Source organism: Neolamprologus multifasciatus, chromosome 9 (genome assembly GCF_963576455.1).
Source record: "Neolamprologus multifasciatus chromosome 9, fNeoMul1.2, whole genome shotgun sequence".
Lineage (NCBI taxonomy): Eukaryota > Metazoa > Chordata > Actinopteri > Cichliformes > Cichlidae > Neolamprologus > Neolamprologus multifasciatus.
In genome coordinates, this window is record NC_140447.1 from 29,280,402 (window position 1) to 29,307,858 (window position 27,457).

At 40.8% G+C, this 27,457-nt stretch overlaps 1 protein-coding gene and 1 pseudogene across 2 annotated transcripts in view; both read right to left on the minus strand.

Annotated features, from left to right (window-relative positions):
• Positions 1-2,523: 2,523 nt before the first annotated feature.
• LOC146511777 (gamma-aminobutyric acid receptor subunit rho-3-like) overlaps positions 2,524-27,457 on the minus strand; it is a 36,725-nt gene continuing 11,791 nt past the window's right edge. For both annotated transcript variants that reach the window (XM_085172434.1, XM_085172435.1), the window contains exons 2-10: positions 23,708-23,820; positions 9,801-9,868; positions 8,197-8,420; positions 6,993-7,075; positions 6,723-6,860; positions 6,185-6,337; positions 5,142-5,203; positions 4,391-4,522; positions 2,524-3,266 (exon numbers count right to left, since the gene is read on the minus strand). In XM_085172434.1, coding sequence (XP_085028560.1) covers positions 2,964-3,266; positions 4,391-4,522; positions 5,142-5,203; positions 6,185-6,337; positions 6,723-6,860; positions 6,993-7,075; positions 8,197-8,420; positions 9,801-9,868; positions 23,708-23,820 — 1,276 coding nt within the window. In that variant the 3' untranslated portion in view covers positions 2,524-2,963. The remainder of the gene's footprint in view (positions 3,267-4,390; positions 4,523-5,141; positions 5,204-6,184; positions 6,338-6,722; positions 6,861-6,992; positions 7,076-8,196; positions 8,421-9,800; positions 9,869-23,707; positions 23,821-27,457) is intronic.
• On the minus strand, positions 14,503-20,954 carry LOC146511778 (uncharacterized; annotated as a pseudogene).

Here is a 27,457-nt window from a genome sequence, read left to right on the forward strand (position 1 = left end):
AACCACACACACCCACATTTTGCTCCATTGCCTTTATTTCACACCTCAAACATTTAGTAAACAATTAAGCAAATACAAGAAATCTGCAATAAATGACAGGTAGTAAGAAAATAATCTACTAACTATTTTACGCTACGTCTGCACCTACACGGGTAATTTTGAAAACGCAGCTGTTTCGTCCACACGTAAACGGCGTTTCGAAACACCGAAATGTCCGTGATTTGAACCGGGGGAACAAATCGTGGCAGGATCAACCTGATATTATTTGTATCCCGCTGCAACTTTACTGTATAAAGAGCTAACATCTCCAAAATGTCAGGAGTAGTTAGTCATTACAACAAGTGTTTGTGAACTAAAAATCAAGAATGTGGGATACTGTTTGTCCGTGATTTGAAGAGCCCAGCGTGTGTTCCCGATGAGGGAAAACCAATTCTGCAGGGGAGACCTACCTCAGCACTTGTGCAGGTGAAACCAAAGAGAAGATATGCTTCATCATATTTTCTAGTCTTTGGCTTTGAATGAAGTTGGTTTGGAAACATATTCAGCGATGCTTTGCGTTTGTGTGGGCGCCCCATGCTAGCAGTGTCCAAGCGTGGGTTTTTCTTTTCCCTTTTCACACTGCGCCCCCCCCGGGGGCGGGCCCCAAACTTTGGGAAGGTCTGGGTTAGGCTATCATTTGACGTTTTAGTTAGTTCTGATAAGGGCGAGTACGGCGAGGTTAGGGGGAAATTTAAACTAACAAATACACAAACAAAAAACCCTTTAAAAAACGTTTCTATTGTGTAATTTAAATGTAAATTTGACTTTTATATTTAACCTTAAAAGTCAAAAATAGCTTTTCATTTTTAATCCTCTTTATTTTTCCATTTTATCTCTGCATCAGTGTTCCTATAATGCACGTTGTTTCTTTTTTTAATCTCTTTTATTTGTTTATTTTTATTTCGTTTTGATCTTATGTACACAAACCTGTAATTTTACAGGGCAGTTGGCTGTCAGCTCCCTAGTAAGGCTCTTAATGCCAACCTCAACAAGCAAACTGTCAGAAAATCAAAATAATTCAGACAAAGAAACAAAAAGGAGATAATCACATATGTTATGGTGTTGAACATGAGGTCAGACACAGTGCTGGAAGAGGGCGGTCATGATTTGTAGAACCATGGAGGACGGGCATCTAAGACCCGTCAGATAGTAAACTTGTTGTCAATAATAAGGTCAAATATCTCAGACATTGTTTTAGTCGCTGTTGCACATCACATGACTGATTTTCTGTCATTTTTTACATTTATTTACAGGTTAAGCCTAAAGACTCGTGCTGACATATTTCTTTTATGTACTATAGCAGCATCTCTTTATCATGTAGAAAAACAGTTTTTTGTCATATTACGATACCTTAAATTTCTTCTTTACACTGACGGAAATTGTAGTTTCACCGGTTTGGCCCACTTAAAGTCAAAGTGGACTGTATGTGGCCCATGTGTTAAATGAGTTTTAATGAATTTATAAAATGTAATACAAAATGTAAAATGTAATACAGTCACTTTGTGTTTTAAAAAAAACGGACAAAAATGTAAGTTTAACATTATTTTGTTGCAGTTTCAGTTTTGTGTTGATTTTTAAATGACAATTTTTCAGTGTTTATATGACAACAAGGACACAATTTTTAAAACATATTCTTACTGTAAAATTAACAGTTTTGTATGGTTCATTATTTTACAGAAGTAAATGTATTATTTAGAAAATATTGATGTAAATTAAACATTTGCTTTGTTGTTTTTCTATTTGCACTTTTTTGATGTCAAGATTTTACACAATTTTACTGTTAATTTCACAAATGTTTTGTATAGCGCACATGTTATGGTGTTGAACACGATATCAGATCATGTCACAGTAGAGGTTGAGGGGTCAGGTGGGCTGTAGACATTTTTCAGATTTCAGATTTTGGGCTGCCAGTTTATGGATGCCCTAGATTAATATAGCTATAGAGTATAACATCATATCAACAAAAGCCCTTCCATTATCATCAGCTTGGAATCTCCACTATGCATATACTGGCTTGTGGCCTTGTGTAAATTGGATGTGGAGGATGGAGCGGCGAGGCAGGAGGACAAGAGGAAGACTGCAGAGAAGAGTCATGGATGTGGTGAAGGACATGGTTGGTGCAACAGTGGAGGATGATAGGAGACAGATGATTTGCTGAGGTAAAATTTTTAGTATAGTTCTTTTTTTTTTTTTTTCACGTGCAACCATAATACCAAGTTTTTGCAGAAACCGTAAATCGATCTTTTGAAAACTTTACATAAAACTTCTGTTTTATTATTTAGGACAAGTGAACAAAATACAACTTTTAACCCTTTACACTATACTGCTTGTTTTACCCAACCACCACCTGTTGTACCTAACAATATTTTCTTGTTAATGCAAATATGTAATAAACCATATTTTTTTCTCAAATAAAAATGAATCCAGCTAAATATTTCTTCCCGTACACTCCAACACTGCAAACAAGAGAGAAATTAATCAAGAAACACATCAAATTACACTTACAGTGTTTGCTTTGCTCCAGTCAGTGTTCAAACATGTTTACGCTGTTTATGTCTAATTTAATATCTTGTAGCTAAAGAAATCGATAAAGATATCATATATCAATAGCAGATATTGATATGACCTTTACGATGACGCACAAAAAAGAAAAGACACATGTACAAATCGTCCAAACAGAAAAAGTCTGACTCTCAGGATTTGAAGCCCCTCTGATGAGATAAATGCACAATTACAGAGTTCGTACTCAGGCTGAGGGTCCTCGAGGGTTTTTATCTCAGCTCTTCGGCAAAGAACATCAGCTGGATGTAGCTGAGGCCCCTCTAACCGAGAGCCATTTCAGTGAAGTCTCTTCGGACCTCTGTCGAGATGAGGAATCTCCTCTGCAGCACTCAGACTCAATTTGTTGAGTATTTGGTGCTGGATCAGGAGTACATGCTCCAGTAGATGATGTTGAAGAGCAGGTAGGACAGAGGGAAGGCCAGTCTGGAGTACGAGTCGATCATGTAGCTGTTGTTGACCAGCAGGTCCACGTTTTCACGTACAGACCGCTGCCGGCGAAGCCGAGTCCCCTCCGTGGGGCGCATGTCTGAGCTTTGGGTTGGCGATGCCAGAGGGTCAGAGGTCAAGGTGGGTGCCAGACGGGGGAATGTAGTCAGCTCAATATCGTTGTCGTGGAAACACCCGTCAAAGGCCATTGCTTGACTGGCGTTGAAGGTGGACGGGATCTTTAAAGGCAAAGAAAGGAAACGAGCAGGTGGAGATTTCACCGACAGACCCGGCACTCAAAAAAAATCTGGAATTACAATCTGAGGATTAATCTTTAAAAGCAAAGAGGTAATATATAAATAAAAGGGGGGACATCTCCTAAAAATTCCATTTTGTGGCAAAGACAAACGTTTTAATAATTTCTTTAAATCAGATTTGAGTGGTGATCAAACATGTGCAGTTTTAACGCATCAGTGGACACTTTGTTTCAGATTTACACAGAAATCCAAATTCCAACATGACATGTAGAGATTATTGAGATACTTACTGAAAGTGCTGATAACAACACAAAGCAGTTTAAAACTTGTGGATGTTTTGAAATGACAGGAAATGTTCACCTGACTGCAGTTTCTTTTTAACTACTTTTGACATTTTAAAGATATTTTTGCAAAACGTAATGCTTGCTGTTGCCACAAGGTGTCAGTGTTTCACCAGGACGATTCTTTTTCTCTTGAGTCCTTCAACAGTCCAAAACCTCCTGAAGACAGTAACCGCTGGAGATTTTCACATTTTAAAAGCTAGTTTGAATTCTCGATATTTATGATTAAAACAACTCAAATAATAAACTAGTGATTTCAGCTGTTTAAAAATATGCTCCACCTTCTGAAGTACTTTGTTAATGCTTTGAGAGGCCACTTTGCTTGAAATCTATTGACTCAATCACTGACTTTTCACACACATGAAAGGGAAGGTTGCAGCCAGTGGTTACTTCCAATTAAACTCGAGTTTTTCCTTCCTACTGTTGCTAAACTGCTTGCAGAGAGAGGGTCATATGATTGCTGGGTCTTTCTCTATGTATCATTGTAGGGTCTACCTTACAATATAAAGCATCTTGAGGCAACTGTTGTGATTTGGCGCTGTATAAATAAAACTGAATTGAATCGATACTCTGGCTCCAAAAAGGCTCTCACGCTTTGCACGAAAATGTCAAAGTTTGAGTAAATCTTAGTAAAGATCCAAGAGGCAGCTGGATCGTTCTGTGCAGCACATGTAATGGCCCTGATTGGCCACTAGAGTGAGACATTAAGCAAAATGTTGCCTCGCTCTTTGCACAGTAATAATCCCCCTTCCCCCCTGTGCTGACCTTCCCCCTCTTCATCTTCCTCATCTCCTCCAGAGTGGTACAGTAGTTCACGGCTGCATATTCAATCACAGACAGGAAGACAAACAGGAAGCTGGTCCACAAGTAGAGGTCCACCGCTTTCACGTACGACACCTGGAAAGCATCGCACATTTTCACATATACAGGGCCACATTTAATATGGTTCACGCCTTTGTCATTTATCTATTTATATTTTAACCTTATTTTTTTCCTTTGTTGCCATTTTTAAATGGGGTTTCAACAGACTTTATAAAAAAGCCTAAATACAAAAACAAAGCGATGTACAGTCAATGGTATATCCTCCTACTTTAGTTACAAAATAGAAAAAAGTGACAAAATTGCCATCAAAGCTCCTCATTTTGCATAATTCTAGTTTTATCAATATTAAAGATAAGCTGCAAAATGTATATATTGTAAATTAATTCATAACACATTTTTGTTGGTTTTATCACATATTTAGGAAATGGCATTATGGCAAATAGCAAACGGCGTCATGTTTATACAAATTATGAAACTTTCAGTTCGCAAATGTGATCTTGATCTTCAAAGAAGTCAAAGAAGGATCTTTTGGGCTATTTTGCTTCACACAAGGTAAATAAATATACTGCAAATGCAAAACATTTAAAATAAATTTGACATTGGCATTGATATGCTGTTAAATTCCTTTCTGATCATCTGTTTTGGTCACCCAGAGCCAACATAGGCCTCCTGAACTCTCACAAACAGCTGTTACCTGAGGCATCGAGGCGGACACTCCTGTGATGATGGTGGACATGGTGAGCACTGTGGTTATACCTGCAGGGGACGAGAAAACACAGACAGACTTTACATATGACATTCAAATTCTTTCAAATAACGTGTGATGTTTGGTGACGACTGGCTGTTCTTGTTTTGTTTTTGGACATGAGTGTAGACACCAAGAAGCCAAAAACTGCAGTTTTTCAAATTGAGGTTGGCTTCAAAATGAATCCTCCTCCACAGACTGCCACGTTAAAGCCTTTACAGCAGAGATACATGTGATTACAGCAACTCTTCAGAGGGTGACATTTCTTTGGAACTCATCCATTTACTGTTATAACTTTGATGAGCAGGTGTGCTGACACACAGAGGTGTAAGATGGTAACCGTCTGCTGAGCCTTGGCTCCACCAGCTGGAGTCACTGAAATGAACCTGTGGACTGTGATTGTGTTCGTCATGTTGCTGTGAAGTACAGAGCATCCATGATGTTTGTTCTTCAGTCTGAGCATGTGAAATCCTAGTTTTTAATTGGTCTGTTAGCACTAATTAACAGGTATCTCACTCACACAGTTTATAGATGGAGCTTGCTAGCATCGACTTAGCACTCCACCTGTTAATATTGTAACTTTGACTCAAAACAAACTAAATACACTTGCTTCAACTTGACCCGGTTTTGCTGTCTTCTGTGGTTTATATAACTCTGAATAAGATGTGATGAAAAATACAAATAAATATCAAAAATATCCATCAACTGTGTCAAATTGATATTGATGCAGTAGGTTTTAGATTCATATAAATGTTATCCTGGCAGTATCATTTGTCTTGCAGAGTGTAGGATAAAATAGATCAATGATGGTGTAAATTAAAATGTTAGAGCATCACTGAAGTCATTAGGCTTCACCCCAATAAAGGAACAGAACAAAACGGCACTATTTACAGGTTTAATGTGCCTCTTTAACTGTGGTTAAAGAGCCAGGAGAGAGCAGAAAGACTGGGATTTGAGGTGGTTGTACTTAGGATTTGCTTAATGAATGATACCCAGAGACACTCTTGCAGGAACAGCCCGTCTATCGATCCAGAAGGAGACCCAGGAGAGGACGACCATCAGCATGGTGGGGAAGTACGTCTGCAACATGAAGAAGAAGATGTGCCTCCGCAGGATGAAGGTTATGAAGAGACGGTTGTACCAGCCTGACAAAGAGAGACAGAAAAACTTCAGTCTTTTCAGCAAACTGTGACTCTTGATGATAAGGTTGGAGTTCCTGTTCATCCCAAAGGTCTCTAAAATCACGCTAATCTAAAAGAATATAATCTACAAGTAAAGAGACATGTTTGTTTGTGATTACTAAATATGAATCTGCTCCCACTTCCATTATTTTATGACACAATCTTGCTAATGACCTACTAATTGTATTCAGCTGTGTTGCAGCAGGGACACATGGAAACGTTTCAGGACACTGGTCCTTGAGGACTGGAGTTTGAGACCCTGCTTTAGAGCCTAATGATCTGTACTAGGACTTGTGTTTTGTCTCTAAACGTGAGTACCCGCAGATGCTACAGGCACACAAAAACACACCGGTGCTGCTGTAGAAAGCCAGGCCACTGGAGGCTTGGAAATGCTCAATGAAGAACTGTGACAGTACGATCTCATCCGTCCTGAGAGAGTCGTTGCCATTCTTCCAGTAAAGCATCAGGTCATTCTCGTTATACGCGTCTACAGTGAGAAACAATTAGAAACAAAGGGACTGAGGTCAGCTGACATTATCCACCTTTCATTTATGTGTTACTTTATGATTAAAGAACGTGACGTTTTTATTATTGTGTGTATATACTGAATGTGTCTTACAGCTCTCCAACTCCAGCGAGCAGTTCTGCGTGTCCAAAGGGAAGCTGCTGAAGTCCATCGAGCAGAGAGCCGTCACAGTGACCCTGAAACACCCACACACACAGATATAAAGCAGCTTCCCCTGCAGCTGTCCCTGCACTCCAGATAAAGTTCATTGTGACAACTTGTTCGTTCTTACAGTTTACTCCCTAGAAACTCAAGCAAACCAAAGCAGAGTCAGAAAAGTGAAAATAGGGAAGGGAAACAAAGATTAAAGCAAGAATCTAAAAGTTGTTTTTTTTCTAGCTGCAACAATTTCTGTTTTGTCAGTTTGTCACATCTGATACACACTCACCAGATAGTTCAGATAGTTACACTTTGCTTAATACCAGACCTCCTTTTTTCAGAAAATAATTTAATTCGTGGCAGAAATTTGTTCCTCAGAAATTTTGGTCCAATTGTGTGAAGCTATTGACACAGTAGCTTCCTGCTGTTCCTGCAAATTAGCTGGCTGCAGATCCGTGATGCAGATCTCCTGATCTAACACATCCCATGCATAGAGATGTGGTCATTGTGGAGATGGAATGATCTGTACATTTATGCAGTTTCCGAATGTTGCATCAGAAATTGAGACTTCTCAGACCAGCCATATTTTTCCTATTGTCTGTGAATTGTAGCCTCAGTTTCCCGTTGGGCAGCTGATCGGGTTCTCTTCTGCTGTAGCCCATCTGCTTCAAGCACGTGTTGTGCATTCAGTGATGCTCTTCTGCAGACAATCACCTTCACATTCACATTCATGTCACATTTAAAGCCACTTAAATACCGTTCTTCCTCATTTTGATGCTCAGTTTGAACTTCAGCAGGTTGCCATGTCACTGTTACTGTCACATCATTGGCTGATCAGATGTCTAGGTCAATGAGCAGTCGAACAGGTGCACCTAATGAAATTCCTGGTCATCTTATAAACCATCAGTGAGGCTTCTGAATAGTTTAAGGGACGCTTGGTTCATAAGGGATGCTACAGACATGCACAGTGCAAGATGGGATGCTTAGAAAAATAATAATTACTTACTTATTTTATTATATGAAAAAAAACCTAATAAATCAATGTTTTCCTGACACCACATATATATAAGTAAACATTGGCTGCACTAAGCTTCAGAGGATTTCATCGTCTTCTCTGCAGCTTGACACTTCTGCATCCACCTGAACACCTGCCCTCTACCTGACGCTGTAGAGGATTTTTCCATCAGGGTAAACCCGCAGCATGATGTTCTCCATGGTGGTGTCGTGGATGAAGGAACGTTTGGAGTGGACGAAGAAGACGTCAGGAACCCAGATCTTCTTCACCAGCCGGGAGTCAAAAGTCCTGCTCTGGTTGTTTCCAGACGGGAACGCCAGCCTCTCGTCCTTCCAGTAGTGACGCAGGTACAGAGTCATGGTGAAGTCCTACAGAAGGCAGACACACACCAGAGAAACATATACTTCTTATGTTTCTTTAATTTTTATTCATTTTTTTCAAGCAAGTTTGAATTCATGGGAGATCTGGGGGCTCAGAAAATGTGGTTCCAGACAGAGCCTGAACCCGGTCAACACTTCCATTGTTTTAGATCAGGCTGTCATTACAGCACCGTCCTGTTCTCATTCATCTCTCTTGGCTGGAAGAACTTTTAAGTTAGACATGGCGCTGACTTCAAAGCTGGCCACTTGAGAGATCAAGAGCCAGAGAGTCAACTGACAAACAGTGACGTCAGTAAAACTATAAAGTCATAAAACTATAAAGTCATAAAACTATAAAGTCATAAAACTACAGTTTAAGGAATCTCTTTAGTTCAGTTTATCTACATGATTTTATTTTTACCAAAGGGCAAAATATGACAGCTTTTGGTGTAATTTGTCTTAGGAACATTGTTTTTGGCTCATCAGAATGACTTATACGATCTTATTTAGGTGTGGTCTGGCAGCGCTTTTAATACCAAACTCTAAGACGCAATAAATTCTTAATGATTTGCAGCACAATGCACAAAGAGGTTGACACACTGGTTAGATCTATGTGATTAATTTGGCAGATATATATGTATATATATATTTTTATCCTGGATGGCCCTCCTGATGCAACCCCAGAGGGATCCTGGGAGGAGAGACAAAAGCAGGAAGTGTTTGCCTGTTTAGTAAATGTGTAAATTATTGAGCCACTGTTGGCAGCATAAAGGCCGTTAATCTAAAATACAGTGAAAAGTTCATAATTTAAGCCCTCTTTGTGTGCAGAGCAGTCCAGCAGGTCTGACTGGATTCTTTTTAGGCCATATCTGGGCCACAGGCTATTCAGCATTTGACACAAATGATTTGAGGCCTTTTTTAAGAACAGCACCAGCTGTTTGGGCCTGATTCTGCAAACCTCTGTTAAACACCCCAATAGTTTATTTAATCTACTAATCTGTTTATTTATTTTACAGTGTAAAAACTATTGTATTAAGACATTTAACCAACATTTTCAGGAATATATTTAGGCAGCCTCTTTTATGATTATGTGCTTGTGACCTTCCTTCATTCCTGTTAGTCACACTCCCTTTCTGATTACTGGTCCAATTAGTATCTTCTGTGTTCAGTTATCCTCTCACTTCCCGGGCTTCCTTTTTTCTCTTTTGGATTTATTTGCTACTTTCCTAAATCAGGTTTAGCTGTTTTTATTCGCCTTCCTTCAAAATCCTACCTTTCATGTATGGATCTTGCTATTTCTTGTCTTTCCTATTTTTGATTTTTGGACTTTTATTGTGACATCTTGCATTTGGGTCCTTTCCTCTGTGACATGCCATTAAAAATCCTCACCATGTTGACCTCTGAGATGCTGTCGATGCTCTCCACCTGCACATCAATGCCTACGGGGATGGGCGCACCTAAAGCAAAGGCATGGAAAGTATTTCATTTTAATGCCATTAACTCATAAATTATTCATCAGTGCTAGTAAAGAAACTCAGACAGTCAGAACTGTGCAGCTCAAGCTCTGCACATATTTTATGGGTGTCACAATTCTGTGTGTGAGTGGGGGTGGGGGGTGTGAATGGTGTAAACCGTAAAAAGTTATAAACTTAGACTCGACACATGGGTCATATTTCATGGGTTTCGCAAGTGCGTGTGACAGAATGATTCTAAAGCACCACCCATTTAATTTAAGGTTTTCTGGAGCCTATCCCAGCTGTCACTGGATAAGACACAGCCTGGACCCTCATGATCATCTACTCCAAGGTTAACAACCATCAACAGCCAAACATGTCAGTGAAGCTTGTCAGTCATCCAGTTTTGTTGTAGTCTAAGGAGCTTGGAAAGAAAAGCGTCTGGACTTCTTTAATTTTCTTAAAGATGTTTCACCTCTCATCTGAGAAGCTTCTTCAGTAGTAAGAGCAAATGGTGGAGAGTCCCAGATTTTTAAGGCTTATGGGAATGTCCCCAAGGGGGTCATGGACCCTCTATTGATCCTCTATCTAATCACAACGTAGTGTGTGTGGTACAGCGTAGTGAGGAATGCTCAGATCTCTACATTGGAGAGACCAAACAGCCACTTCTTAAACGCATGGCACAACACCTGCATGTGAAGGTCAAAGGTCACTCTTTCGAGGATGCCAATGTTCACATTTTGGACAGAGAGGACAGATGGTTTGAAAGAGGAGTGAAAGAAGCCATCTATGTCCACTGTGAACGACCATCTTTGAACAGAGGCGGTGGTTTACGACACCAACTCTCTGCCATCTATAATCCAGTTTTGAGTTCCCAGACGCCTTAACGGCCACTCACACCCTGGGCCATCTGACCTCAGGAAATCACATGATAGTGTGGAGCTAGGTTTCACAATGAGCTGACCCCAAACCATGGCTGATTGTGACCTACACCTGTTTTCACACCTTGCTCGTGTGATTAGAAAGAGGATCAATAGCGGTCCATGACTCCCTTGGGGGACACTCCCAAAGGGCTTAAAATCTGGGACTCTCCATCATTTGCTCTCAGAACTGAAGAAGCTTCTTGGATGAGAGGTGAAGAGTCTTCAAGAAAATTAAAGAAGTCCAGACGCTTTCCTTTCTTAGCTCCTTACACCATCAACAGTCAAGGTAAAACCAGCCTGTTTGCTGCAACAAAGAAGAGAGCCACAAAACCAACTGTATAGGGACAACCAAGTGTTTACCACAATAGTAATAATATGTGTACGCCTGTGTCAGTGATGTAATGTGGTGCATGGATGAGTTGTCGAGTATATGGCATATAATGGTGCATGGACACCAACAGATACCATCTGGCGACATTTAACTAGCCTCGCAAAACACTGGCACTTCCTGCAGTCTCCTGCATCAAAACACAAACATGCACGCACACACACACGCACACACACACACATCCCACGAAAGGCCTCGGGCTGTAACAGAATTTAGGATCTACATCTAAGAGGCATGTCTTTGATCCGTGTGAGGAAGCAAAGGAAGAACATGCAAACTCCCCACAGAAAGGCTGTGAAAGTCCTGGGTTTGAATCCACACCCAGGACAGTTTTGCTGTGTTTTCAGGCACAAACTTACAAACCCAGGACACAAACTCCACCCACAGATGAATATGAGCTGTGGTTTTGTTGAAGCATGTTCTTGCCAGCAAGTTGTATTTCTATCATTTGTCACAGCACAAATAATCTCATAACTCAAAGGTAGATTGTCAAGTTTAGGACTGACTGAACATTTTTGATAGAAGCCTCAGATTGGAGACATCTAGGTGCCACAGTTGTATCGCCACTGGGAGGCAAAAGAAAAACAACATTAGGCAATAAACACAATTTCATGTATTTGAATTTTTTATTGTGCGTTCCATCAATGACACACATATGATTAGTGGTTCCTGAATGCCAGATAGTGCGCACAGGAATTGATAAGGAACTAGTTTGTGCTGCTGTCAGTCAGAATCCAGGGTGTAAAACATCCACATAAATGCATGAAATGCCTCGACTGCAACACACCTTGCATGCACCAAGGTGCAAGGGCCCTTTAATCGCTGCTTGCAGCTTTAATTGACATTATCAAATTGCAATAAAGACAAATGTAATATAACTGTCAACAAAGTATTCTAAGCAATAAAGTTGGACGAATCCATGCAGTTATTGCAAGGCTGGACCATACTGTCATACGACACCAACACACCAACAGACGATCCTGGAATCTCGGATCTAATTTGTCAACTGAAATTTTTTTTTATGAGTTTCTCACTTAGTGAAACACATAATACACACAGTGGAGTGCAAACAGAAACACAGCTCATAGAAATCCACATGCCTTCACAGTTAAAGGAAAAAAAGAATAGAAAACTATCCTGTGATAACAATAAAAAATACTATTTTTAATGTGGACTCAGTACTGATATGTTTAAGGCACTGAGGCTTTTTTAACAGCACCGGAAGCCTGCCTGAAAAAATATTATTGTATCCCAGTGAGATGGGATAGAATAAAAACCGATAATAATTTAACAGCATATCAGGATCAGTCGCTTCTCGTTTATTGCTTTAATCCAATCACCTGTCCTGACCTGGAAACCTCATTTTGTGTTGTGACATCCTTTGTCTTTGGCACCAACTCACCTGTGCAGCCATTGACATCTGTCTTCATCTCTCCCGCCCCACCCCATCTTCCTCATCAGCAGATTGTTTAACGGCTCCTAAAAAGGCTGAACGCACATAAACAAGCAGAACACACATAGCTGGAGGGCTCTGCGACCTACCAATGATCATAAAAAACACCACTTAAATTATGGTTACTCGCTCGCTGTTTGCTCCACAAAGCAATCATGACCTGACAAAGTTTAGGAAAGAAGTTTGTCTATCCCATAACAGTGCCTAGTGGCCGTGCTCTCCTTTGGAATTCTATACTGTTAATTTTAGGATATATCCACAGCTGCGACATGCAGACAAAACAGCTCATTCCTGCGCCGACCACAAGCAACAACAATGATTTCACTGCCGTTCTGCTGGAGAAAAATGTTTCCATTCATTTGGAGGTAATGTTAAAAGGTTAACAACGAGGAGAATGCACAGAAGGAAAACCAGCTCCGACCACTCTTTCAGCCTGTTAGCGTGTGTTTCCATTCTTAGATGTCTTTATTTAATCCGGGCTAAATTTGGATTAAATGGGAATGTCTTAGGACATCTAGGTTACGGTATAGAAAACAGCTGTTTTCAATGCAAAACTGCTCAAAAATATGTGAACTTTCCATTTCTGCTGTTGCACTGTGATTGGAGTGGGTGGAATGTTTGTGTGGGTAGTGTTTTCTTGACATGAATTGTCACAGTCTGGCAGAGGCAGACTGTATGTATTATGAAAAGGACCCAAAATGCGGACATCATAAAACAAAAACTTAAATGTTAACAGAAAGCGAGCCGTTTATTAAGGCTGGTGAAAACATTACAAAACAAAAGGCAGAGAAGAAGCTAAACAATAACCTAAACTGGGAGCGCTAAGATAACATAGAAACCCAAAACATGAACCCTAACACGGACACAAAAAAAAAACTAGAGCACAGAACCTGGAAACATGACACAAAGGACAACAGACGACCTGACAATGACACACTGAAAACAGAGGACTTAAATACACAGGAGGTGATTAGGGGAAGTGGGAACACATGGAGGAACAGCTGACTTACGTGAGCCTAATGACAGGACAGGGGAAGTGAAACTAAATACAATGAACAAAGAACACACGACTCCTTCAAAATAAAACCGGAAACATGAGACAGACATGATAATACAAACTTGATAACATAAGACACGCAGCATGAAACAAAGGGTGAGGGAAACATAAATACAGGGGAAGAAAACACAAGGAGTCTAATAACCAAATGAACTTCGCTAATCTAATGAACTTAAACATAAACAACATCCAAATAAACTAAAACTTAAAACGCTGGGTCAACAGACCCAGGGACATGACACAAATAAGGCTCCATAATTCATGATTTAAAGGCCTCAGTATGAGTCAAGCTACATATACAGTAGTAGAGTTTAAAATGAAGAAGACTATCATCCACTTTATTGTTTTAGCAAAGTCCTGCCATACTTACATTTGTATAACTATATATCAGCGACCTTTTATATAGGCTGGAAGCAGAGAGTGGTTAAAAAGGTGGTCTTAAAAATTCCCATCATATTGCAGTTTTGCCTGACATGTTTTCATAGCAATGAACTTATAACTGCATTGGCTACCTGTGAATCCTCATGTTCACATATGAGGTCAATGAGCATATCCTGGACAATCTTTCTTTCTGACACTTAGAATACAGTTAATGAACTTCAGTGTTTTATTCAGTTTGACCGGAAATGAATGACAGACATCAAACTTAAACTTAGAGGGGTGTTTATCGAAGTTGGGGCCATTTTCACACAGATATGTGAGATCAGAAGTCTTCAGGTTTTGATCCCTAGTTACCAAAAAAACAAAAACAAATGCAGTGTTACAATAATGATGTCACTATTCAGACCTTGAAACTAAGGCCATATTTTTTGGAGATAATTTATCTGAATTTCAGGAGTGAGACCACACCTCCATACAAATGCAATCCAGCTCTCTGTCTGTCTATGACCCCCCAATGACATTTAAATTAGCTGTGATGGATCAAGGACACCTCTAAAACCTGCAGGACACCGGCCCTCGAGGCCTGGGTTTGGACACCACTGCCTCAAAGGATACTGTGCTGGTGACAAGCCTTGTACCCTAAAACACAGTAAGTTACTTTCTCTGAGTGCAGACTGACAGACCTTGCAGAACAGTTATTGTAATGACCACAAAAAATATAAAAATACAAAAGGTCCAGTTCAAATATTTGGTTTTGACGCTTTTTTTGTTACTGCGAATCAGGCAGAATCTGTTTCACTGCTTCCAAAAATTTCTATTTGAACCAAGAATTTTGAAACTAACACTGCACCAGGTATCTGTGAGAAACAGCTGTTACATCCTCCCCAAGAAGAGCCAGGCCATGAGGGGGTGGAACAGCAAAAAGCTAAAGTGTTGGCAGGAGGTGACTGTTACTAACAACTCACAAGGTTGGCACACATGTTTCTCTAGGGTGAGCCACCTTTAAACTGCCAGAGCTCTCTCCTCTCCCCCAGCTTTTATACTGAGGGCTGAAGGATCGCTGAGTGCAGCCAGCTGTGCATCACCTTCATAGGAGGACGAGGTCTGAGTCATTAGTTTTTTAAAACTTTACACAACACGATGTTCTTTTTGGACAGTAACCCAGGCTATGTTTTTCCTTTGAGATGGGAAATTTGCTAAATTGAAGCTAACTTTGTAAACCAACGGGGAACATCACAGTGGGAGACATGAGTCATCAGTGTTCAGGAAGAGTTCGTCCGACGATGCTCTTTCGTTGCATTAATCCAGTTTAGATGCAAAATAAACTGCCTTGCTGGAAATCTTTGAAAAGTTGAGTATGCACAAACACAGACACACAAACTCTCTCTTGGACAGTCCCACACACACACACACACACACACACACACAGTGGTTTGGGTTTTTCTCTGACCCTCATCTGGTTGTGGTTAACCAGGTTACATGCCTGTTTTCACCAGCAAGGACAGCATGTTAAAAAAAAACAAAAAAAACCTTAAAGTTCTTTAAGTTCAAGTTCAAGTTCAAATTTTATTCGCCACATGCAGTGGCAGGTTGCCCTGCAGTGGAATGAACCCGCCCCCCGACACACACAATACAGACTTCACATGGGGATACAAGTCAGAGAATGGTTGCATTATAGAAAAAAAAACACTGAAATGTACACTACAATGGGAAAGTACAAGAGGAAAAAAAGAGACCTCTACTCATGCTGGGCTATAGGAGGACAGCATGAGAACAGGAAACAAAAAAACTCCTCTGCACAGAGAGCACATAAATGTCCACAGCACAACATTATGGAACACGTGACAAGCAACAGGGTTGGGTAGGGGGTGAGGAGTAATCCTAAGCAAACACAGCAGCCATCCTGCCACTGCACCGTCTCTCTAGCGCGGGCCCAGACCTGCCTCGTGTTCCCAGGAGGCAACAAGCATCAAAGGCATTGGAAGGGGAGGGGGGATGTGTGAGTGCTTATCAGTGTAAGTGTATGTGTGTGCGTGTCTATAGTTCAGCTAAGACAGTGTCCTTCACCCTGCCAGGCTAAGTAAACAGTCTACCAGCTAACCCAGGTGGCCTTGCATGGAGTGGGAAGAACAGTCAACACACAGTCGTTAACAGGGAGTTTTTGTGCAGCTCCAGCCTTGAGCCCACAGCTGGCGCTGAGGGGATATCCGCATTATGATGTTGATGTTGTTGATATTTCTGTTATGCGAGCAGCTCATGAGAATTTCAAAGCTGTTCTTTAACACTCCGACACTGGTCTCTCAATCTCCCGTTGGAGAGCCGTGAGCTTCTCCATGATGTTATCAAACTTGTGCTCCGTGGTGTTGTCATTCTTGTGCTCAGAGAGCCGATTCTGAGAACTCACGACTGCAGTGAGCTGTTCCACGATGTAATCCAACTCTCGCTCAGGGGTGTTATTTTGAGTGGACTTACCTTGATGTAATCCAATATACGCTCAGAGGTTTTATTCTGAGTGTTCATGACAGCCGTAAGCTTCTCCAAGATCTTATCCGTGCTGCACTCAATGAGCCCATTCTGAGAAGTCGCGCCTCGTCCCATTGTTTCAATCCCAGCGGGCAGCCTTGTGGGGGTTTGAACAGCCGGTTCCACTTTCTTAATTCTCCGATAAGTCAGGGCCAAGCCAGCTCCGATCAGCAAGAACCCTGTTATCATGGTTCCGAATAGGTAGATATCTTCAGTGTCCTCGATTGACAGTCCCGCCAGGCACACGACCCTCCACTTCTGCCACCCGTCCATCGTGTATCCGGCAGGGAAAGTCCCTCCAGGGCACTCGGGCTCTCCCGAGCCCAGACTTCTCGTTGAGAAAAGGGTGTCAATAGCATTCAGAGACCAATTGATCAAATCCATAATTCTCTTTTAGGATTTAGAGAACAGACAGTGAGAGACTGTTCCAGGGAAAGTAATACACACGAGACAAGACAAGGACACAAGAGGCTAAGCAAGGAAGATAAGGGGAAGGAGGAGAGGAGAAAAGTGCGACTGCCTTCGCCGAGAGCCAAACGAGAAGGCACTTACTGGATAATTGTGTGTTAATTTGGCCCTGATATTTGCATGGTGGCAGCTAAATGAACACTTTATTTAGTGAAGTTCATCTCACAGCCGGGTCCATAAAGCTCCCGCCACAGACTGGCTTTGTCCCCGTGTGACTCAATAAAACCAGTGGAGACCAAAAATTTAGTGTAGCCCCGACAACGACTGCTGTCAGGAAGAAAAACCTGCAACAGAAGGTCACTCGCTCTCCCTCTCCTGGCTCTTTACTGCTTTCCTTTTCCCACATCACACCCAGTCAGAGTACATATGAGGCAGACGTGCAAAGCGAGGCCACAGCTGATTCTCCACTTTTGTGCTATGCAAAGCAGCTTCAACCCTAATTTATAACCTAAACCCTGTCTTATTGTTTGATATCAGCTCTGAAGAACTATTGTAACAATACTGTATAAACAGTTTAAAAAAAATAAAATCTGAACAACATTTTTCTTTAAATAAAGCAACAATGACACATTAATGACATTATTTTTTTAAGAGGGAACGAGGAACAGGTGGCAACACAGCTGGGACTGATTAGGGAAGACGAGACAAGGAAGCACACTCACATGAGACACGGGCCTTCACAATAAAACAGGAAATGCACAGAGACATGGTACAGACACTAAACAGAGGGAGCACAGAACCAAACTCAAAGAACTAAAAAGTCTAAACCACAGTACACAACATGAGCAAACTAGAACACAAGATTATAATAATAAAAAACACAAAGCGCTGGATCAAAAGATCATGCAGGACGCCGCTTGCTGTCACAAAGCCTCTCTGACCTGCATAACATATTTTTTGTTTCTTTTTCTTATCAGCTCACGTGATTAGCTCTGCTACAAGGAAAGAGGGAGAAAACATCTTCTTAAGTCCCTGTTGAGCCTGTTTTAGCAACACTGAGAATCTGTGATGCTATCAGTGCTTTGGTGGTTTTAGGTGACATCAGCCTGAACAATCAGCAAACGTCTCTTGTGAGCTCTTCTGCTTCTTTACCTCTCCTTTAAAACCAGAATATTTCCACATGCGACCTTTAATGGCAGCAAACTTCCACCTCACTTCTGCTCTCTCCTTTCATTGTCCTGCTGGCCGCTAAATCTCACTCTGGACTTTTACTCGAGTAGTGTTGTGATATTCTCGGTTAGTGATTTGCTCCAGATTTAGCTTAACATGAAACCTTGCCTGGTGCAGCTTTAACGGACAGCTTTTTGTCCCATAATGTTTGTGTGTTCAGCGTTTCAGAACGAGTCGCCTTAATCCCCGAACACAACGCTGCAGATGGATCAATCCATGCAGTCATAAGCGGCATAATGCAGCTTTAAGGTGGCAGGATGTTTCTCTGGAGCCTCATCGCCGCATGTGTGTTCTCATTTGACTTTCTATCGGCACCAATCATACGAGGGGGAAGATGAGAGGTGGACAGGGATTAAGAGGTGAATCTCTAGGCAGCTTTCAGACAACATGTGCGTCAGACTACAGAATCCATACTGCCGAAGCCTAACCATGTGTAATGCTGCATCTTTGCCTGAAACACTTTTTTGCAGAATTTACAGCAAAAGGCTTTGAAAACAGGTTTTCTGTCTCTATGCACATTCTCAGTGTATGTGCCCTAAATCACAGCTGACTTTTAGGGAAACCTCGCTGTACAGTTAGGGTGCATTTTCCCTCTGAATTCCTTGTCTCCCCTCAAATATGCTGTCAGGTGATGGCCACAATTTGACTTTTTGTTGTTGTTGTGCAAATACCGAGATAATCAGAGCTTTGTAAGGAGGATTAAGGATAGATATTCTCCTGAGGCAGAAGCAAAAGAGGCAGCAGAAAATGTGAAACAGAGTTAAAGGTTTCATTACATTTACAGCAGAAAAATAAAGCCGGTCTGAATAATTTATCAGATTCCGGATCACAACAGAGGCAGACAATGATTGAATTAGATTTAAATGAAAACTAAAGTAAATATGAACTATAAACTTACAAAAGTCCTGCTGTGGTCCTGTACAGTGTGACCATATACGTTTTTGAGATTACCGATTACTGTATTAATGAACAACAGCACAACAAAACAATGTGGCTGTGATACAAGGACATTTAATATGACTAACCTGCTGTATCCCATTTCAGCTCATATCATCATTAAGTATTGGAGTCTAAGGAGCTTGGAAAGAAAACATCTGGACTTCTTTAAGTTGCTTGAAGATGTTTCACCTCTCATCCGAGAAGCTTCTTCAGTGAACTGAAGAAGCTTCTCGGATGAGACTACGATGACCTGGATGACTGAGAACCTTCACAGACATTAAGTATTGGAACATTTACTTCACGCCGTAGAAGTACAAAACAAGTATAAAACCATTTAAATGAGCTTTCATAATCCATCATTTCAGCAGCAGCCACACTTTGTTTGAGAAGTCATCAAATATTTTGGATACACCTGCAATCAAAACCTTTTCTTTTGTTTTATGCTCCGAGGTGTGGTTATGATGGCAGCAATGAATCTGCCAATAAAATGTCAGGTTTGTACCTGACACTGCAGCCGAGTGAGCGCACAGAGCGGGAAGATGCAGCCAAAGTATAGCACCACTCGACTGGATACCAGCATAATTCGAGCCCTGATAGTAAATCGCAAGCATCTGGCAACATGACGTGTTATTTGGAACACATGTGTGAAGTTTATGGGGACAAGTTTAAGTTTATAGACATCCTTTAAAGGTTGACCTTGATTTAGAAACAGTAAAAGTTCTAAACATGAGAAAGAGGTATCGAGAAATGTCATAAGGAGTATTTCTGGAGTTTGGGCTGCCCTTCAAGGACTCTGAGGAGGGGATGGTTTTGGCTCTTCAGACAGACTTCTCACACACACACACACACACACACACACACACACAGAAGCTATAGGCTTATCTGAGGGAGAAAAATGCTGATATTTCCCTCGGTATAAAATTATAGTCCGTGGAAATGCCGCAGCGTCATGGTGCAGACAGTGGTGCTTTTGGTGTTCCCACCCTGAATGGCAGACAGAACCACAAAGACGCCGGCAGACCAGGCATATAGAGGAACATACAAAAGCAGCAAGCAGGCTGTGTCTGTGTGAAAGTGTGTGCTAGAAACACGGTTCATTTTGTAGATTTATGGTTACATTTACTTTTTGTTGTTTTAAAAGTCCTGAATTGAGAAAATAACTTCACAAAAACTGTGATTATCTATGAAATAAACCCACAGGAAATATTCAAAGTAAAAGCTTCAGAGTGAAGATGAGTAAAGTTTAGAGCAAGAAAAAAAATGATCAGTGGAAGAATTAAAGGAAGAGACTGTCACCAGCAGAAAAATGCCTGCATTGTCCTTAAAACGTCAAAAAGACCTGTGTTTAGATTTTCACTGTGCGCAGCCTTTTGTGGTCGTGCAAATAATGACGTTAAAAACCTCTAACAAACCTTTCAGGATCGGGTGGAGACCGCAGTTTGAACCTTGGCTTCAAACAGCTGTCAACAGCGGCTTCTTTTAATTCTGCCTTTAGTCTGAAGACAAGTTCAGACAACGACTGGCACGGTGTGAAAGCCAGCGCTAATAAATCAACTAAAGCTTTTGTTCCACACAGAGAGTTTATCTAAATGATGAGAAATCACCATCCTGACAAAACTCATGCAAACATCTGCCATCCGTAGCAGTGGGCTTTGTTCAATCTTAGTATTTATGTGTTAAAAATGTCAACCAGCCAGAAGTTAAGTCATGGAAAAACGCATTTCCCACTGCTGGTGACTAAAGATAGAAAAGTCACCACTGACACTTTGGCTACGTTCACACTGCAGGTCTTATAATTGCCGTCTGTCTTGTGTCAGTGACGTAAAAGACGGATTTAATGCGACATGACCGTTCAAACAGCAGTCGCTTTCTGAAACATCGGATATGTATCGGATTCAGTACCACATACGAAAGTGACCCAGATCGGATTTGAAAATATCGGATTTGTGCCGTTCACACTGTCATACCATGATCGGATATGGATCACATAGGGTCAAAAAAATCGGATTTGATGCGCTTTCGCCTGCAGTGTGAATGTAGCCTATGATGCTCATGACTTTTTTAAGAAAATACTTTTTCTTGTCTAAAAATAAAATGTTTCCATGTTGGATGTGTTACATCAGAAGGAGGCAGTAACGATATTATTCTTGATTTTATTTTCGTGGCCTCAAAGATGATTTTTTTGTTCATATACACAAAATTAATGCTGTCCTCTTTTCTTCTTCTTTTGGCTGCTCATTTAGGGGTCGCTGCAGGGCCCCCGTGTCTCGATCTCACCCTGTCGCCGGCATCTTCCTCTGCCTGTCTGCATGTCCTCCCTCACTGCAGCCATGAACCTTCTCTGTGTCAGTAAACTGTCTTTCCCCAGGTGTTGTTAAACAAGGCCTTGATCAATCCAATATGGAAATCTCATTCTTGATGATCAGCATATTCAGTTTCACAAAGATGTTCCAGCAAAATCGCTTCTTGATGCGTTTCTGCCTCCACATTAATCTTGCTCACGACCAGCTCTAAGCTCACACGCTTGGCTTCATCATCAACGGAGTTTGTTTATATGGTTTGGATTAAATCAAACCAGTGGGCACTTGGAAACAGTCCTTGCTGTATATTGCAAGGATACAGTGCAGACACGGCTCATTAACTGATCTTTAACTGATCAAACACATCCACAAATGTGCAATAACACTAATGTGCAATAATCTTTTCTGGCATAGTTGTATTTTTTACTCAGTTGTATATATATGGGGGCGATCGTGGCTCAAGAGTTGGGAGTTCGCCTTGTAATCGGAAGGTTGCCGGTTCGAGCACCAGCTTGGACAGTCTCGGTCGTTGTGTCCTTGGGCAAGACACTTCACCTGTTGCCTACTGGTGGTGGTCAGAGGGTCCGGTGGCGCCAGTGTCCGGCAGCCTCGCCTCTGTCAGTGCGCCCCAGGGTGGCTGTGGCTACAATGTAGCTTGCCATCACCAGTGTGTGAATGGGTGGATGACTGGTTGTGTAAAGCGCTTTGGGGTCCTTAGGGACTAGTAAAGCGCTATACAAATACAGGCCATTTACCATTTACCATATATTTGTATTCTATTTTTTTCTTATTGTATATTTTATTCTATTTTATTCTACTGTATATAGTATTTTATTTATTCTATTCTGTACAGTTGTGTACTGTATTTATTCTTATTGTATTCTAATTTCTGCTTCATAACTTTTGCACTGTCCACTTCCTGCTGTGACAAAACAAATTTCCCACGTGTGGGACTAATAAAGGTTATCTTATCTTATCTTATCTTATCTTATCTTATCTTATCTTATCTTAATGCTGAGTAACTAACTAATAAAATCCAAATCTGAGGCACAGACATCCTGGAGGGTCTCTATTAGTAAAATAACCTTATAACAAACTATAATATTTATCAAGTTAAAGTTAAAAAAAAGACTAAAAAGAGCAGAAAGGAAAATTATTATATAAAATTTATTCAAAGCCCAATCCATACTTTCAACCTAAATGTAATTTAAGCACACGAGTCATTAAAATACTCACCTGCTGCACAAGAAGCTGTCACCAAAGATCAAAACCTTTCTTGTAGCAGGCTGTAAACATGTTTATTTCTCCTCTGATGTTGGACATTTTAATATGGGAGTCGATGGGCACTGACTCGCTTTTGGCAGCAGCCTTAAGTGGACATTCAAGGAAGTGCGGTTTTTTAAGTGTCTTTTTTAAAAAGGTTTTTAAAAGATGACAACAAAATAAAAAAGTGCACCTTCAGTAAATTCTCTCAAATCTAAATTTGACAAAATCCTAAAAAGTCAACAATGAAAATCACAGAACTCGAGCTGAACACCAAATCTGGTTTTGCATAATAACCATCAGTACATTGATCCCTTAATGCAAACACACAGAGGCACTAATATACACACAATACAGATCACATGGAGCGTTCCAAGTTCATACATTAATATTTGAATCCATATCATGGATGATATGGATGAACCATCATCACATGACATCACATGAACCATCTGTGTGGAGAAATGCATTGTCGTGTGTTTGATAGCGATGATTTTCATTGCAGACGTCACTTTGTTGCCCACCCCTCCATCTGCTCCAGACCTGGAATATAATCCAGATTAATGCATTCGAACCCCCGCGACTCGCACATCTACACACACTCATTATGTTCTGGAAACACACACAGACACATGCACAGTTGCTTCTGAGAGAGCACATTGAGTCCTACTGTATTTCCAATGCTCTCACACACACAGACACACACGGATGCTGGTGTTGCTGCACAATGGTGATATCTGGGTCAGTGCTGGGTAATATTTTGTTTTTTATCACATCCGTTGTTTGTGTGACCCAATAGCCATCATCACATCAAACCACAGCGAGCGAGGAGTGATTTTTCTCTGTTAGGTGATGTGTGAGGGAACGGATTAAATCATCAGGGATCAGAGATGAAATGAGGACTGCCTTTGTCTCTTTGGCTGTGTGTGTGTGTGTGTGTGTGTGTGTGTGTGTGTGTGTGTGTGTGAGCGCCTGACCTCCGAAGCCTGGTCTCATGGCGAAGTCGTGCTCTTCAATCCTGAGTAGTTGTTCACTTTTTATTAGTAAAGTTTTGGTGCTGTCCTGCCTCTTCAGCTTGTAGTCAATACGTCTGCAGAGAGAACACACACAGAGACGTAAACACACACACACACACACACACACACATAGACACACATCATGTTGAGTGATTAGTTATGAATTAATTGCACATTTTGATTAGAAAAAAAATGCAATTTGTAGTTTTCTTCCTACTCTTTGTTCTTCCCATCATGCAGTTCTCTCTAGCCCTGCTAAAACCAAAACCTTCAAAGGCATGTCCAGGCTTCATGAAAAAATAACACACATGCACACACACACATGTTCGCACACATTCCCCATCTAACTAAAACACAAAGCATTTTATTATGTCCCAAAACAACCTCGATGCAACTGCAGGCCTGATAAACACAGCTGCTGAGAGTCAACAGTCAAACACAGATAATGAGCATTTTCAGCTGCATGGACCATTAGAGGTGGCTTCTTGGCCTTCACAGAGAAGTCAGGACTAATCCTCCAAACAATTGTAACACACATTATAATATAAAAGGCTTAAAATGTTTACAGTACATGACAAAAACAACAGGGTTCAGTTTAGTATCCAAAGTGAGGTCTATCATTTCAATTGTGTTTTTATTGTTTAAAAGTCTTTTTATTATTAGTTTCAGTGTTATTTGAATTTATTTGTTATTATTATAATATTAGAATCAGATTCAGAAAGACTTTATTTATCCCCAAGGGGCAATTAACATAAAACAGAGCAGCATAACGTTGAAGATAAAGACAATAAGAACAGGCAATAAGAGTGAGATGATAAATACACAGAATATACAGTTTTAAAATTAAAGTGACTGAAAGGTGAATAAAGTGTCGGTAGTATAAAAAGAGGGTAGAGTAGTTTATAATTTAAACTACAACATACTTTAATACTAAACTACATAATATGAATAGCATTATGGTAAAAAAAAAAATCTAATAATACATAAAATAATATATAAAAATTGAAGACACAGTTTGTTTTGTCTGGACACACCTTAGGCTACTTTCAAAACACCATTTAAGCCATCAAGACGGTGATAATCAAATTAAAATTTACAATAAAAAACCTATTGTTTTGTTTATCATGTAAACATGCTAAGACAGCAAGGACAAACAAAACTTCTACAGCTGCTACATCAACACTAATACTCATATAATTGAGCCCGGTCCAGTAAGCGATCGTTACTTCCACCTGCAGAAATGTGTATTTATCAGTGTGGTTCAGTTGTACGAGGACAGCAGGATGAGCAGAACAGAGCAGGACAGCTGTGACACCGGAACTGTTTCAACAAAGCTGTTACCAGTTTCATTTCTACTGTAAGCACCTTTTAGGCTACATTCACACTGCAGGTCTTGATGCTCAATTCCGATTTTTTGATCAAATCCAATTTTTTTGTCTGCTTGTTCACACTACAAATAAAATGCGACAGCAAACGCGCTCTAGTGTGAACGCTCAAAGCGGCCGCATGCGCAAAAGAAGACGTCACACACAACACGCTCTGTTTAGACCCAGAGCAAACAGTATTGTTTGACTGATGGCCTTAATATAAAGACTTCGGACTAGTTGCAGATTTCTGTCAGAATCTGCAGATTATACAGAACAAATAAAATGTTCACGTTTCTCCAACGTTGTCTTCCCAGCAGTTTTACCGGATGGCCAGGAAGCGTTCGCGATGTCTTCTCCGATGCTGATAATTGGTGTCTGTCTTATGTCAGTGACGTAAAAGACGGATTTAATGCGACATGACCGTTCACACAGCAGTCGCTTTCTAAAACATCGGATATGTATCGGATTCAGTACCACATACGAAAGTGACCCAGATTGGATTTGAAAATATCGGATTTGTGCCGTTCACACTGTCACACCATGATCGGACATGGGTCGCATAGAGTCAAGAAAATCGGATTTGATGCGCTTTCGCCTGCAGTGTCAACATAGCCTTATTTACATGTCTGCCTGAGGGGATTGACTCACTTTGAGGAACTGACTCTGCAGGCTGCTGCTTGGTCTTTGTCAAAGTTTTATATTAAATCTCATGCGATGCAACAAAGAGGATGTTGGGAAAATTCAATCTACAGTGTTAAATGGATACATTTTGTATGTATGCTTGAAAATGATGTTTCCTACCCTTTCATCTCCCCAGACGTGGATTAGTTCAGAGCAGCTGGGTTGCAAAGTGGTTTGCAGATTGAAAGACACGTAGCAGATACAGGCAGGCTTAAGCATCTTAAACAACACAATCTACGTGAGAATTTGATGCATAGCCTTGAGATCAGAGTGACATTGGCCTGGACTGCAGGTGGGTTTGACTTTGTGGCCTGCCTGAACTAATGCTCGATTTGGTAAGGCTTAATAACCCCAGGCACAGAGCACAGAGACACCACGCAATACTGCAGCGCAATGGAAAATTTCTACAAAAGAGAAACAGGATGACGTCATTTAAACACACAAACTAATCAAACGAACGAAAAAAGAAACAACCACAAAGGAATCACAACGCTAAACAAATCAGCTAAACCAGACCACACCATAGGAAGCCACAAACAACCCAAATGACCACAGAGAGACACACAAGAAAAAGGACACAAATCTACCACAAGGAGAAAATAATGTTTACATGTAAGCATACAAACAATCCAAAACAGATGTGCTTAAAAGAGACACGGGAAGTACCACACAATTAGATAAACGCCTTCAAATATTTACGAAACAAACAAACAAAACATAAGCACACACGTAGAAAGCTTATGAAGCCTAAAGTCTAAATCTAATCAAACTGTAGATAATATATAATAAGATTTTCTTGTTTTATGCAACTTATGACCTTCATCATGAGGTTGTTGTGAGGCTTTGTTGATATCAGGGGACTTCAAAAGCTTCTGGATTTATCGTGAGGATTTTGGATGGAGGGGACTGTGATGCTGAGACAGATGCTGTCTGTGATGTGTGGCTGAAATGTTTAGAGAGCTTTTAACCAGATTTTTGAGAAAGCAGTGAACAATGATTCTTCACACACAACCTTGTGGGAACTCTGCAAGGTTGCTATGTAGCAGCTTGTCAATGGTGTCGAGTGTTTTTGGTTGAAACTGTCCGCAAATGACAAAGAACAAAGTCATCGTGCAGGTGATACTGTTATGTAGGGAAGACATTCAAACAGGGAGCCCCAGAGAGACGACATTTAGGATGCATAAAGTGTAATTATAGCTCAAGCATAACTGACTTTCAGTTGTAATACATGCAGAATTGCATGCGTGTGTGTGGACGTCAGAGATGGGAAGTAGCACTACTGTAATCTGATTACTTTTTTCAAGTAACGAGTAAAGTAAGGGATTACTATTGCAAAAACGGTAATTAGATTACCGTTATTTCCCGTAGGAACGCTGCGTTACTGCGTTACTAAAACCGTGATTTTTTGCGGGAATGTTTCATGACAGTGACGTAAGCGAGTGCGTCGTTGGTGACAACAGCTGTGTGCAGATCAACAATGGATCATACATCGAGTGCGGGAGAGAGTATGAGCGTGCAGCGTTTAAAGCGTGGAAGTACTGACCTTACTTTGAGTTTGATTCCATAAAAAGTGACAAAAACATTAGTGTCCGCTGTGCGTGGGAAGAAAACTTCCCCTAAACTTCCAAGCAAGCGCCGAGTGCGCTACCACGTAATGGGAAAC